The sequence below is a fragment of the Somniosus microcephalus genome, chromosome 3, assembly GCF_052327205.1.
Source record: "Somniosus microcephalus isolate GS21.2 chromosome 3, FLI_Smic_1.0, whole genome shotgun sequence".
NCBI lineage: Eukaryota > Metazoa > Chordata > Chondrichthyes > Squaliformes > Somniosidae > Somniosus > Somniosus microcephalus.
Genome location: NC_140989.1, coordinates 313,875,815 through 313,889,266, shown reverse-complemented (window position 1 = coordinate 313,889,266; position 13,452 = coordinate 313,875,815). Strand labels below are relative to the sequence as shown.

Sequence of the window (13,452 nt, the reverse complement as noted above, 5' to 3'; positions counted from 1 at the left end):
ACTGATTCATCAGCTGAGGGAGAGCGGTAGGTGGTAATCAGCAGGAGGTTTCCTTGCCCATGCTTGACCTGAAGCCATGAGACTTCATGGGGTCCGGAGTCAATGTTGAGAATTCCCAGGGCCACTCCTTCCCGACTGTATACCACTGTGCCGACACCCCTGGTGGGTCAGGACATACCCAGGGATGGTGATGGAGGAGTCTGGGACATTGGCTGAAAGGTATGATTCTGTGAGTATGACTATGTCAGGCTGTTGCTTGACTAGTCTGTGGGACAGCTCTCCCAATTTTGGCACAAGTCCCCAGATGTTGGCGAGGAGGACTTTGCAGGGTTGACTGGGCTGGGTGTGCCGTTGTCGTGTCCGTAGATGGTGCCGAGGTCGATGCCGGGTGGTCCGTCCAGTTTCATTCTTATGTTTCGTAACAGTTAGTTACAACTGAGTGACTTGCTAGGCCATTTCAGAGGGCAGTTAAGAGTCAACCACATTTCTGTGGGTCTGGGAGATGCTGCCGAAGAAGCCTTGGCGAGTTGCTGCAGTACACCCTGTAGATAGTACACACTGCAGCCATGGTACATGATAGTAGAGGGGGTTGGATGTTTAGGCTACTGGATGTAGATTGCTTTGTCCTGGGTGGTGTTGAGCTTCTTGAATGCTGTTACAGCTGCATCCATCCAGGCAACTGGCAAGCACTCAATCACACTCGTGACTTTTGTAGGAGAACTTTTGGGAAATTCAGAAGTGAGACACTTATCGCAAATACCCAGCCTCTGACCTGCTCTAGTAGTCACGGCATTTATGTGGATGGTCCAGCTGTGTTTCTGGTTAATGGTGACCCCCAGGGTGTTGATGGTGGGGGACTCGGTGATGGTAATGCCATTGAATGTGAAGGGGAGGTGGTTGGACTCTCTTGTTGGCAATGGTCATTGCCTGGCACGTGTGTGGCGCGAATGTTACTTGCCATTTATCAGCCCAAGTCTGGATATTGTTGAGGTCTGGCTGCATGTGGACATAGACTGCTTCTATTATCCGAGTAATTGCGAATGGAGCTAAACACTGTGCAATCATCAGCGAACAGCCCGACTTCTGACCTCATGATAAAGGGAAGGTCATTGATGAAGCAGCTGAAGGTAGTTGTGCCTAGGACATTGTCCTGAGGAACTCCTGCAGCGATGTGCGATGCTGACGGAACTGATTCGCCTCCAATGACCACAACCATCTTCCTTTTTGTTAGGTATGGCTCCACCCACTGGACAATTTGCTCCCTGATCACCATTGACTTCAGTTTTTCTAGGGCTCCTTGGTGTCATACCTGGTTGAATGCTGCCTTGATGTCAAGAACTAGAACCAAGTGATTCTGGTGGAACCCAAACTAAGCAATGGTGAGCAGGTTATTGGTGAGTGTCGCTTGACTACATCAAATGCTTATCCACACTTCCCTTAAAAAATGCAGTGATCTTTGTTTCAACTACTCCCCGTGGCAAAGCATTCCATGCTCTTACAACTCTCTCCTGTATGGACATTTCTCCTAATCGCTCTCCTCACTTTCAAGGACTATTTTAAGTTGATGGTCCTTTGTCACCAACTCCCCCAACCAGGGGAAAAAATCTTTCCCTATTCACTATCAAAACCCTTCATGATTGTAAAAACCTCTTTAATCTCTTTGCAGCTTTCTCTACTCCAGTGGAAATAAACCCAGTACAAATCTCTCCAAATAACTATGGTTTCTCATCTCTGGTATCATCTCAGTGCATCTACGCTATACGTTATCTCTGGCTTTAATGTCCTTTCTATTATGGTGAACCCAAAATTGCACACCATGCTCTAAAGATGACCTCACTATTTCCCTGCGCAAATTTATCATAAGCTCTTTGTTCTTGTACTCTATGCCCAGTTATAAAAGCCAAAATCCTATTGGCCTTTGCTTGCACATTCAAGGAATTATCTATTTGTACTCCTAGGTGAACCTGTTCCTCTACACCCTTCAGCATCTTTCTGTTGAGTTTATACTCCTATTCCTCGTTTTTCCACACAAAATACATCACCTAACACCTCTCCACACTAAATTGCATCTGGCACCGGTCTGCCCATGCCGCTAATCTGCTGGCAACCAACGGCTAACTGCAAATTAATTTTTATGTCAATCATTTTGGTCCCTCCCACAATGTCATTTTCAATTATATGACCACTTTAGAGTAGACCATTTTTCATGGCTACTTACTTCTAGAGTTGCTTGTAGCAAGAGTTTCCCATTCTCATGGACAACTAAGCCAATAGGTTGTATTTCCCGACAACGTGGTAACAGCTCAGTCTAATAAAGGAAATAGAAATAACAAGTGAAGAAAACAAACTGATTTCTTTAATAACGTGCAGGCATTGTGAACTGATTTTAATTCTACATTATTATGTTGTGAATCATCATGAACACCACAGTGATTCACTCCACTCAATGTATTACTGCCACTATATTTTACACAGTAAAAGATAAATATAGAAGAAAACAATGGACAATATGTCTGTGCATAGTAATTTTTGAAAGACCCAAGAGGAATATGCACAAATACCTACATTATAAATCAGAACACTAATCAGGAGTGGAATCTAAGATCAAAGGGTATTCTTAGTGCAATCAGTTGCCTAGAATAGACACATTTAAGGTAGGTGGTATCCTGTTTCAATAACCTCTAATCTCAACTGTTTGTTTCCAATACTCTAGAAACATTTCAAAATCTTCTCAAGCTTACACCCCCATCAACAAACAATTAGCTTATAAAAATATTAAACGGTACACAGGAGGTGCTTACTGCGAAGTCAGCACACAATGCAGAGGTAGTCACCTCAGTGTATTACTAAATGATGATAGAACATTTGATATACAGGTATACTAATAATTAAAGCAGGATATTCATTGAAATAGTTTGCATTTAAGGAGTTTCTAATTCAACAAAAGATAAAAAGTGCTGATTTCACAATATTCTTTAACAAACTGTTTCACAAACAGCAAGTTGCCATAAAATAACATTTTAAATATTACAAGACAGCTACCATGAATCTGTGTTTAATCACAATATATTATGTAGAAAGCAACAAAACCACTTAAAAATCAGTGTAGAATCATGTTAATCTGTGATTTTGAGAAAAGATAATTACGAAAGTTGAAAAGGTAATGTTTTAAATCACAGTTTTCCTATTGACATATAATTGTCCTTTTGATTAACCACAACTCTTGTGATCAAGCATGCCAGATATCATGATAGAGAGATACATTTCTTCCATTCACTGATGTTTCCCCATTTTATATTCAGGATGCCTTTTTCACTAACATTAGCTAATAAGAGAAAAATACATCCCATCAATACAGTACGATACCAATATTCCTTTTCAAAGTCCTTTTGAGTAGCTTCCCTAACTGTACCATATCCTGTAGAACTGGCTCAGTCCCCTAATCTGGGGCAGCAGCGTGACTGAGCGGGGGTGAGCAAAGGGTGTATACAACTGGAATTCCTGAGCTAGGTAAAAGGTGAAGGGAAAAAAACAGCCAGGTTTCCCACTCCTGACTGCTATCTATTGGCACTGCATGTGTGGATACTAGGTCAGATTTGGCTGTGATTACTCCCCAGTCAAATAGTAGCTATCATCTGACCTCACAAAGAATGGCCACTTGAGCTTGGCTAATTAAAGCCTAGTTACCAGAATGAATTAAGAAGCAAGAGCTGAAAATCAAAAGGGCAAAAATGCCTTTGAGTAAATATGTTTTTAGTGCTATTCCTGTTCCTGGGACTAGGGACAGGGTCACTGGCAAGGCTTGGAAGCTAAGCAGAGCCAGGCCTGGTTAGTACCTGGAGGGGTGACCATCAGGGAAGACCACGTGCAGAAGGTTACGGAAGGAGCCCCGAGGAGGGGCGGTTGGTGAGAAGGTCACGGAAGGAGCCCCGGGAGGGGCGGCTGGTGAGCAGGCCCGGGCGTTGGGCTGAAGATTGTCGGACAGGGGGAATGGTGGAAATGGAATGGCGGCGCGCACAGACGCAGCGGCTTTGCTTCTCCCAGGACGGTGCTATTTACGGTTAATGTTATTTGTACTGGACTCATGGGAGCTTGCAAGATCACATTTCGTTGTTCATGTACTTGTGCATTGTACAATGACAATAAAGTTGAATTATTATTATTATTTTAACATTTTTGTTGATGTGTCCTCACATTTGTGGCAGTAGTTACATAATATTGTAAATTACTAGTTCACAGTACTGATTTAATGATAAAGACTACAATCATAATGTATAGCATGATGTCTTTTGTGTAAAGACAATTCCAGTGAAATGGTAGATCATATAATGACTTGGAGATATAACTGGACTAAGATTCTGAAATTAATTCATTAAAATGCAATGTTGCTCTCACACACCTTGACACAACATTCTTAATTAAATAAAGTCAGAGCACAACAGGAGGAATACTTACAAAGAATGCACATGTTGCTTTCACTGTTGGGGCTTCTGGAAATTTCAAAGATATGACCCCTAAGAAAAAAACAGATTAATTACAGGTCACAGTCATCATTTCCTGTGAACGCGCTCATACAAAAAGCCAAGGGTGGAAACAAAGCAGCCTATGAAAACTCTCCCCTCTATACAAAGACATGCATTCATTCGCCGCTTCACTTTATCACATAGTCATTTTGCATTTCAGATCTGTTCTGAGTACTGTTAGCCCAAGTATGGCAGTTAGTGAGCAATGAATAAATAAAGTTTTCTTTATACCGCACTACTAATTCGATGCATCTATTCAAATCCTAGAATAGCACAGTCAACTAGATTAGCTCTATCCCCTGCTCACCTAGATTTATTTCAGAGTTAGATGCACAATTTCAGATCATACAGTTCCTTTTTGCAGCTGTAAACTCATGTAGTTGTTGACAAGCAAATGAATGATTGTATTCTGTGGCAAGTCTCAGGAATAGAAGCCTTTCCCTTCTTATCCTTGTGCTAGATTAAAAGCTGCACCTCCAGAGAACACTATGGCTGGGGCCATGAAGGTGGTATGAGTCGCTGCAGGTGAGTATATCAAGTGTAGTATTGTGACCCGTATGGATCCTAGCTATGCCTGGCTTTACATGGGATGTGTGGAACATTCTTTGATTCAGTCCTACTCAGGTCCCCTCCCTCACCTCTTTTTCCTGTATGTCGATGACTATATCGGTTCCATTTCCTGCTCTTGCCCCGAACTGGAAAATGTCATCAACTTTGCTTCCAATTTCCACCCTTCCCTCAAGTTCACATTGTCCATCTTCGACTCTTCCCTTCCAGCATTTTCTGTTTTTATTGCAGTATTGTGTCTGTTGGTTTATGCCAATTGTTCTCTACATGAGAAGTTTCTAATTTGGCTGAGCTGTCTAGAAGTTAGCCATTTCTACATAGGGAGAGAGAAAATACGAGCACCCTTTGCTGCTGTTGCAAATTACCTAGCACTTGGTTACTAGGTAACGTTGCTGCAGACCTAACTTGCCTTCTCAGCTAGGGAATGGTGCATAGCATGGAGAAAATAAGAACACGAATAATGTCAAGACTACAGGATCCTGGGCTTTATAAATAGAGGCCTAGAGCACAAAAACAAGGAAGTTATGCTAAACTTTTATAGATCACTGGTTCGGCCTCAGCTGGAGTATTGTGCCCAATTCTGGGCACCACACTTTAGGAAGTGATGTCAAGGCCTTGGAGAGAGTGCAGAGGAAATGTACTAGAATGGTATCAGGGATGAAGGACTTCAGTTATGTGGAGAGACTGGGGTTGTTCTCCTTAGAACAGAGAAGGTTAGGGGGAGATTTAATAGAGGTATTCAAAATTATGAAGGGTTTTGATAGAGTAAATAAGGAAAAACTGTTTCCACTGGCAGGAGGGTCGGTAACCAGAGGACACAGATTTAAGATAATTGGCAAAAGAACCCATCTTAAATGCACTGTCTGAAAGTGTGGTGGAAACAGATTCAATAGTAACTTTCAAAAGGGAATTGTATATATACACTTGAAAGGAAAAATCTGCATGGCTATGGGAAGAGAGCAGGCACATTTGGTGAAGACCAATAAAACTATTAAATGCATTGCACATTCTCTTTACAGTTTGGCATTTTTGTTAAAACACTTTGTTTAACCGTTTCCAAATTTATGAAATGCTTCACCGCAATTTGCAGAACTTATTACCTGAGAGTCCAACGGTACAGTACAAAAATCAAAAGATTAAAGACTAGCTGTGAAGCCAAACATGTTAGACACTTCTATTACTCACCACATTGAAACAATGCCTTCACATCACAGTTCTCTGCTAAAAACAAATCTGGCTTCCTTTTGAGAGCCTAGGAATCAGATACAAAGCTTTGTTAAAAAGTTCATAAATGTCTAACTCCAGTTTATTACTGAATCCTTATTACTGAGACAGTTCTTCATCTGCTGCCTCAGTCTTCATACAGGTGATCTGATGGTATAACAGAGTGCTATGCTATAGAATGGCAGAGAGTGATAACAATGTGGGATTCCTGTCTGTGATTCTCCACATACAATGTTCTCAATCAGTCCATTACAGGGACACTTTTCTGCATAGGGAGGGAGCAATATATTTGTTTAAGATGGTAACGGGGGGGGGGGGGGGGGGGGGGGAAGCTAAAAAAGAAAAATAAACAGATCAGAAATCCATTATTCCACAAAATAAAAATGAAAAGGGGCAGAACAGATTTTGAAATAGTTTTGTGTGAAATGTTTCATAAGGCAAATTTAAAAAAATGAACCAGTTATTTTAAATATAAATATAAATACATCACAGATCACCAATTTCTGAAAAACACTGTGGATGGAACCATCCCCAGGCTCATTATAGAAAACATGAATAAATTATGGTCAGGCACAGGTGAATGTGTGCATGAGCAAGAAATAGCATTGTTCTGAAAATACCTGTAATTTTTATGGCTGTAATTTATTAACTGATCAGTTTGACAAAGTTATATTTGTAATCTTCATAATCCTTCACACGTTCAAGAGTATTGCTTATTCAAAGGACGCATAATTAAATCACAGATGTGCAGTGAACTCAACCCAACCAGTACCACTGTCCACACAGTTGCAGGATTCGTTTAGCTGTACGAAGTTATAAACCAATTCAGTTTAGATCTCATCCACAACATCCTTTCTAAAAGTCCCTCATGACCCTTAGAGCTACTTGGCACATGCTCAAACTCCATCTGGCTACAAAATACTAACAGCACAAAACATTATGAAGACACACCAAACCTTGGCATGAAGTTCACAAAGTGGTCTGACTGCTGATATAATACACCTCTCTTTTACTACTGTACAGAAGGCACAGTCTTCTGTCAGTAAAACAGTGTTCAAAACTACTGCCAGTGCCGACTGCTGCACTTCCATAAAATAGCTTCAAGTTCAATGTGATTCAACATGCCTTAAGAACCTTGAATTAACCTACAATGCATTTCTGTAAGCTTGTAAAAAAAAACTGATTTCAGGTTTAATATAATTAAACGAAAAAAGAAAGTGAATGAAATAAGAAACAAAAACACACCTGTGCCAGGAGTTGCATAAATGAATCAACAATATCAGGATGATCCCTGGGTCCTAAAATATAATAAGATGTAACTTAAGAAATAATATACAAACAGCAAATCAATATTCTTATTGTCTCATGAACTCTACATAACAGTTACAGTGAGGGGGTACAATGAACAGCTTAAAGCAGTTAAAGAAAAGAATGTACAGAAATATGAAACTTCAGAACCTAAAAGAAATAAACGGCAAAGAGGATTGAAACCCAGGTGTAAGATAACAGATTAAAAAATGTGCTTTTTGTTAAAATCTTGAACCCAAAACAGTATTCAGAGAATTGGAAACTCACAGAAATTCTAATTGACCGTGCCATTACCATTTATTGATTTTTTTTCCCCCCATTGAAAAGGAAAAGTTGGCATTTCCAAAATCTAAAACTTTACATCAGTTGGGATCTCTGACCTGACCATTTTTTAAATAGGGTCTGCACTATTGAAAATAGAATATATTACAAAGACACATTTTTGTAGATTTGGAATAGACTACACAACTCATAGAAACCTCAAGGTTTCAATTTATGTCAGTATGTCCCTGATCCAGGGTAAATAAAATCTAAGGCTACCATTGCAAATTACTCTTTGAAAATGATACTTCATCTCTGTACTCGTATCCATTTTCTACTTCTAGACAAAGTCCAAATCATGCAGCTATCATTGTCACACAATGTTTAGGCAAGACTCAGTCATGCAAACAGAATCGTAGGATTCATAATAATAATGCTCACCAGTGCAGAACTTTGCATCTTAATTCTGCTTATACAAGTGACTCCACCCCAAGTCACCATATCAAGAATAGAATATTGCAAGTACAAGAGAATACCTTTTTATTCCACTAACAAATGATGATGATCAAGCAGCATTCTATCATGAAGTTTTTTCCACCTAATTATTTAGCTACAAGATATTGTTTTGTGCATTTGTACCAGAGGGTTCTTTTTAGGTCCTGTAGCAGTAAATTTCTTGTGGATACTATATTATGACTGTTGCCAGGGCGAAAGGTCACCAGTTAGGTGAAGAATTGAAGCCTTAGATAAGGGATGCAATAACACTAACTCTGAACAAATACAGCAGATTAAATAAAGGGATGTGGACCAAGCAAGCTGGGAGACAGAAACAGTAGTCTAAGAAATATGGCAGGAACAGTTTTTGATGGGGATATGGTAGGCAAAGTGAAGAATTAATGATTTGTGGAATGTGACAGCAGGAAAGTGAGGTAAATGTAGTCTCAGATAGGGATATAACAATGGAATATAGTGGTGTCAGCAGCAAGCTTGGGGGGATGCAACGGGACATGTAAAGGAAACCAAAGATGTAGCAACAAATGAATGGATCAACAGCAGAGAAAGGGAGCAATGTCACAGCTACTTAGTAAAAATGTGTCATTAGAAATAGTCAGTGTTTGGGAAAATCAAATCCATCTTATTTCAGATGCCACCAAAAACTCTATATCCTTGCTCCTGACTCCATTCCACTTCATAACTGTTTAATCATGTTGAACTACTGATTAAACCAGTTGCTGCACAACCTCGGTGTCCTGTTTGATCTACAGCTGAGCCTCAAATGTGATATTCTATCCATCACCAAGATCACACACTCCCATCTCTGCAAGATTGCCGGCCTTTGCCCTCACCTTACTCATTACGTTGCATAGTGGTTTGATACAAATGAGTGGCTTGCTAGGTCACTTCAGAGGGCATTTAAGAGTCAACCACGTTGTTGTGGGACAGTAGTCCAGTTGTGGGACAGTAGTCCACGTGGCCAGATAGGTAAAGACATTAGTGAACCGGCTGGGTTTTTACAATAACCCAACTGCTTAATGGTCTCTTTAACTGATACCAGAACACTGAATTCAAGTTCTCAAACTGCTATGGTGGGATTTGAACACATGTTCTCTGGATTATTAGTCTAAGGCTTTGGATTACTTATCCAGCAACATAACTAGTACACTACCTTTTATGACAACACAGAGCCTCATTTCCACAACATTATATTCAATATGCTGGTAACTAACAGCACCACAAAATAAATCCACCTCTGCCTCTTATAGATTGGGAGGAAAATAATGCAGCTTCTACAATATGTCAGAGGAATCATGGTAAAGAGGGCTCAGAAATAAGTACAATTATTTTAAGAAGTGAAATAAGGGTTGTCTCAATGGCCAAATATGTAAAACCACAATTCAGTGTAGCAGTAAGCCAGTAAATCCCAAGTTTGTTTCTTGATTTATGCTGGATGAACTGATTTTATCACAGGCAGTAATTGGAGTGCTATAATTGCCCTCCGTATCGCTGGGGCTGGTCAAGAAGCCTGCTAACACTCATGGTTGGGTTAGGTACTGAGGGGAAATTGATGTGCATGAAACCATACCACAGAAGGAGGCAGAAGGCAGGATTTTCCACTTTGGTGAAATCCTATGTCTCTGTGCTGGTGCAAAGTTTACTCCCAGACATTTGGCTGTGGGCTGACCCTGGAGATTTCCTGGGTTCAGGCTCATTTAAATAATTATGGCAAATTCCCAGCACTGGGGAGCTTGCTTGGAGAATTACTGATTCAGGTCTCAAGCACTGATAGCAGTGCAGCGGGCCCAGCTGCCTCCAGGGCACTAATGAAGGCAACTTTTTAAAATGTTAGGGCTGCAGGCAGGTAATTGACTGCTCTGTCGCTCACTAGCGCAATGCTGGCGACCCTGCATCCAGTCTTGTTATGGTGGTAATAGTGGCACATAAGTTGTGTGACTCATTCCTGTTGTTTTTGCGTCATTTGAATAGGCCCACCCTTACTTGTGTATATTATTCAACGGTTGCTGTCAATTCCGGCAGAAAATTCTGGAAGTGATAAGTGACTGTTGAGCAAGCCAAACAGTTTCCATCTAATTTTCCACTACAAACTACCCAAAGTCAGGTGGACCACAGAGGAAGATCAGCCCTTGCACCTCTAGTACCTTGAAGAAAGGGGGCAGGGAAATGAGGGAAGAAGTGAAATAAAATCTCACCATAAGTTAAAACGATCATTAACCCTCCTAAAAGTGAAGCTACCCAACAGAATAAAGAAAAAAAACCTGTTCTGCATATTCACCATCATACAGTGCACCAATTATACCAACACTTCTAAAACACTAACAGGCAACTTTTACAACTGTATCAATAGAGATTGTGGACAATTCACCAATCTGTGATACATACCCACACAGATTATCCAACTAGGCAGACTGGCATTTCAGGGAAGCAGACAGCCTCCATTGAACTCTACATGCTAAGTGGAAGAAGAATATTAGCAGGGTACATCTGCTTGGCTCTATAGAGGAAATCTTCCAACTAACGGTTACTATTAAAGGGTAGGGGTCGGCTCAAAATGCGTGCTTTAGCTTCCATGATGAGTGTGTTTTTTCTAGCCATGTCCACCTATTTCCCTGCATTTAACTGAAGGGACTGCAATCCACAATATTCTCAGAACCATCATAGTGCGGAAGTGACACACAACATTGAAAACATGGACACAATATTTGAGCAAGATGATACTAAATAATTGCGTAGAAATTAAAAAGAGTAATTTGATTGTGGGATTTGGTGTCAAGGTTGAATTGCTGTCTTTTACTTCACTGATGACATCTAGCCAGAAAAAGCAATAATCCTGAGGATTAGGAGCAGTTTAGGATTCAACAAAGGAGGACAAAGGGATTAATTAAGAAAGGGAAAATAGAATGAGAGTAAGCTTGCGCGGGAACATAAAAACTGACTGTAAAAGCTTTTATAGATATGTGAAGAGAAACAGATTGGTGAAGTCAAGCATAGGTCCCTTACAGTCAGAATCAGGGGAATTTATAATGGGAAACAAAGAAATGGCAGACCAACTAAATTCATACTTTGGTTCTGTCTTCACAAAGAAGGACACAAATAACCTCCCAGAGATGCCAGGGAACATAGGGCCTGGAACTGAAAGAAATCAGTATTTGTAGGGAAATGGTGTTAGGAAAATTGATGGGACTGAAGGCCGATAAATCCCCAGGGCCTGATAATCTACATCCCAGGGTACTTAAGGAAGTGGCCCTAGAAATAGTAGATGCATTGCTGGTCATCTTCCAGAACTCGATAGACTCGAACGGTACCCATGGATTGGAGGGTAGCTAATGTTACCCCACTATTCAAAAAAGGTGGTAGAGAAAAAGCGGGGAATTATAGCCGGTAAGCCTGACATCGGTACTGGGGAAAATGCTAGAATCTATTATAAAAGATGTAATAGCAGAGCACTTGGTAAGCAGTGACAGGATCGGACAAAGTCAACATGGATTTACAAAAGGTAAATCATGCTTGACTAATCTACTGGAATTTTTTGAGAATGTAACTGGTAAAATAGATAAGGGAGAACCAGTGGATGTGGTGTATTTGGACTTTCAGAAGGCTTTCGATAAGGTCCCACACAAGAGATTAGCGTGAAAAATTAAGGCACATGGGATTGGGGGCAAGGTATTGACTTGGATAGAGAACTGGTTGGCGGACAGAAAGCAAAGAGTTGGAATAAACGGGTCGTTTTCCGAGTGGCAGGCAGTGACAGTGGGGTACCGCAAGGATCGGTCCTAGGACCCCAGCTGTTCACAATATATATTAATGATCTGGATGAGGGAATTGGATGTAATCTCTCCAAATTTGCAGACGACACAAAGCTGGGTGGGAGGGTAAGCTGTGAGGAGGATGTCGTGAAACTCCAGTACGATTTGGACAGGTTGGGTGATTGGGCAGAAACATGGCAAATGCACTATAATGTGGATAAATGTGAGGTTATCCACTTTGGTGGCAAAAACAGGAAGGCAGATTATTATTTGAATGGCAATAGATTGGGAGAAGGGGAAGTGCAAAGAGACCTGGGTGTTCTTGTGCACCAGTCGCTGAAGGTAAGCATGCAGGTGCAGCAGGCGGTTAAGAAGGCAAATGGTATGTTGGCCTTCGTAGCAAGAGGGTTCGAGTACAGGAACAAGGATGTCTTGCTACAGTTGTACAGGGCCTTAGTGAGACCGCACCTTGAGTATTGTGTGCAGTTTTGGTCGCCTTACCTGAGGAAGGACGTTCTTGCCATGGAAGGAGTGCAGCGAAGATTCACCAGGCTGATACCTGGGATGGCAGGAATGACGTAGGAGGAGAGATTGTCGATTGGGCTTATACTCACTGGAGTTTAGAAGATTGAGAGGGGATCTCATCGAAACCTATAAAATTCTGTCAGGCCTGGACAGACTAGATGCAGGAAGGATGTTTATGATGGCCGGGGAGTCCAGAACCAGGGGTCATAGTCTAAGGATAAGGGGTAAGCCATTTAGGACTGAAATGAGGAGGAATTTCTTCACCCAGAGAGTGGTGAACCTGTGGAATTCTCTGCCACAGAGGGCAGTGGAGGCCAGTTCATTAAATATATTCAAAAAAGAGTTGGATATATTTCTTAAGGCTAAAGGGATCAAGGGATATGGGGAGAAGGCAGGGACAGGGTACTGAATTTGGATGATCAGCCATGATCTCATTGAATGGCAGAGCAGGCTCGAAGGGCCGAATGGCCTACTCCTGCTCCTATCTTCTATGTTTCTATGAATATGAAAGAGGATCACAAATTACTAAAGTATGATGACGACGCAGAAATGGTCAGTATTCTAAGAGTTGAGCATCACTTCTGCACAACGAAAGACCTGATGAGATCTGACCTTTGTTACTATTCCACCAGCTTATTTTGGATAGCGAGCGTTTGAATAATTTGTTACCTACTAAAATTAAAATCCAACTGCATGTGATAACTACATCCATTGCCAAGCAATTTACAGTGTATCAAACTTTTTTGATAAATCTGATCTGATTTGATAATGTGAATTTTATT

General features: G+C 40.9%; 1 protein-coding gene across 4 annotated transcripts in view; it reads right to left on the bottom strand.

The window, feature by feature from the left end:
• ipo13b (importin 13b) overlaps positions 1–13,452 on the bottom strand; it is a 220,332-nt gene that overhangs the window by 11,952 nt on the left and 194,928 nt on the right. For all 4 annotated transcript variants that reach the window (XM_085982981.1, XM_085982980.1, XM_085982978.1 and 1 more), the window contains 4 exons: positions 7,560–7,612; positions 6,276–6,342; positions 4,456–4,514; positions 2,219–2,308 (listed from right to left, as the gene is read on the bottom strand). In XM_085982981.1, the coding sequence (XP_085839107.1) occupies positions 2,219–2,308; positions 4,456–4,514; positions 6,276–6,342; positions 7,560–7,612 (269 nt within the window). The remainder of the gene's footprint in view (positions 1–2,218; positions 2,309–4,455; positions 4,515–6,275; positions 6,343–7,559; positions 7,613–13,452) is intronic.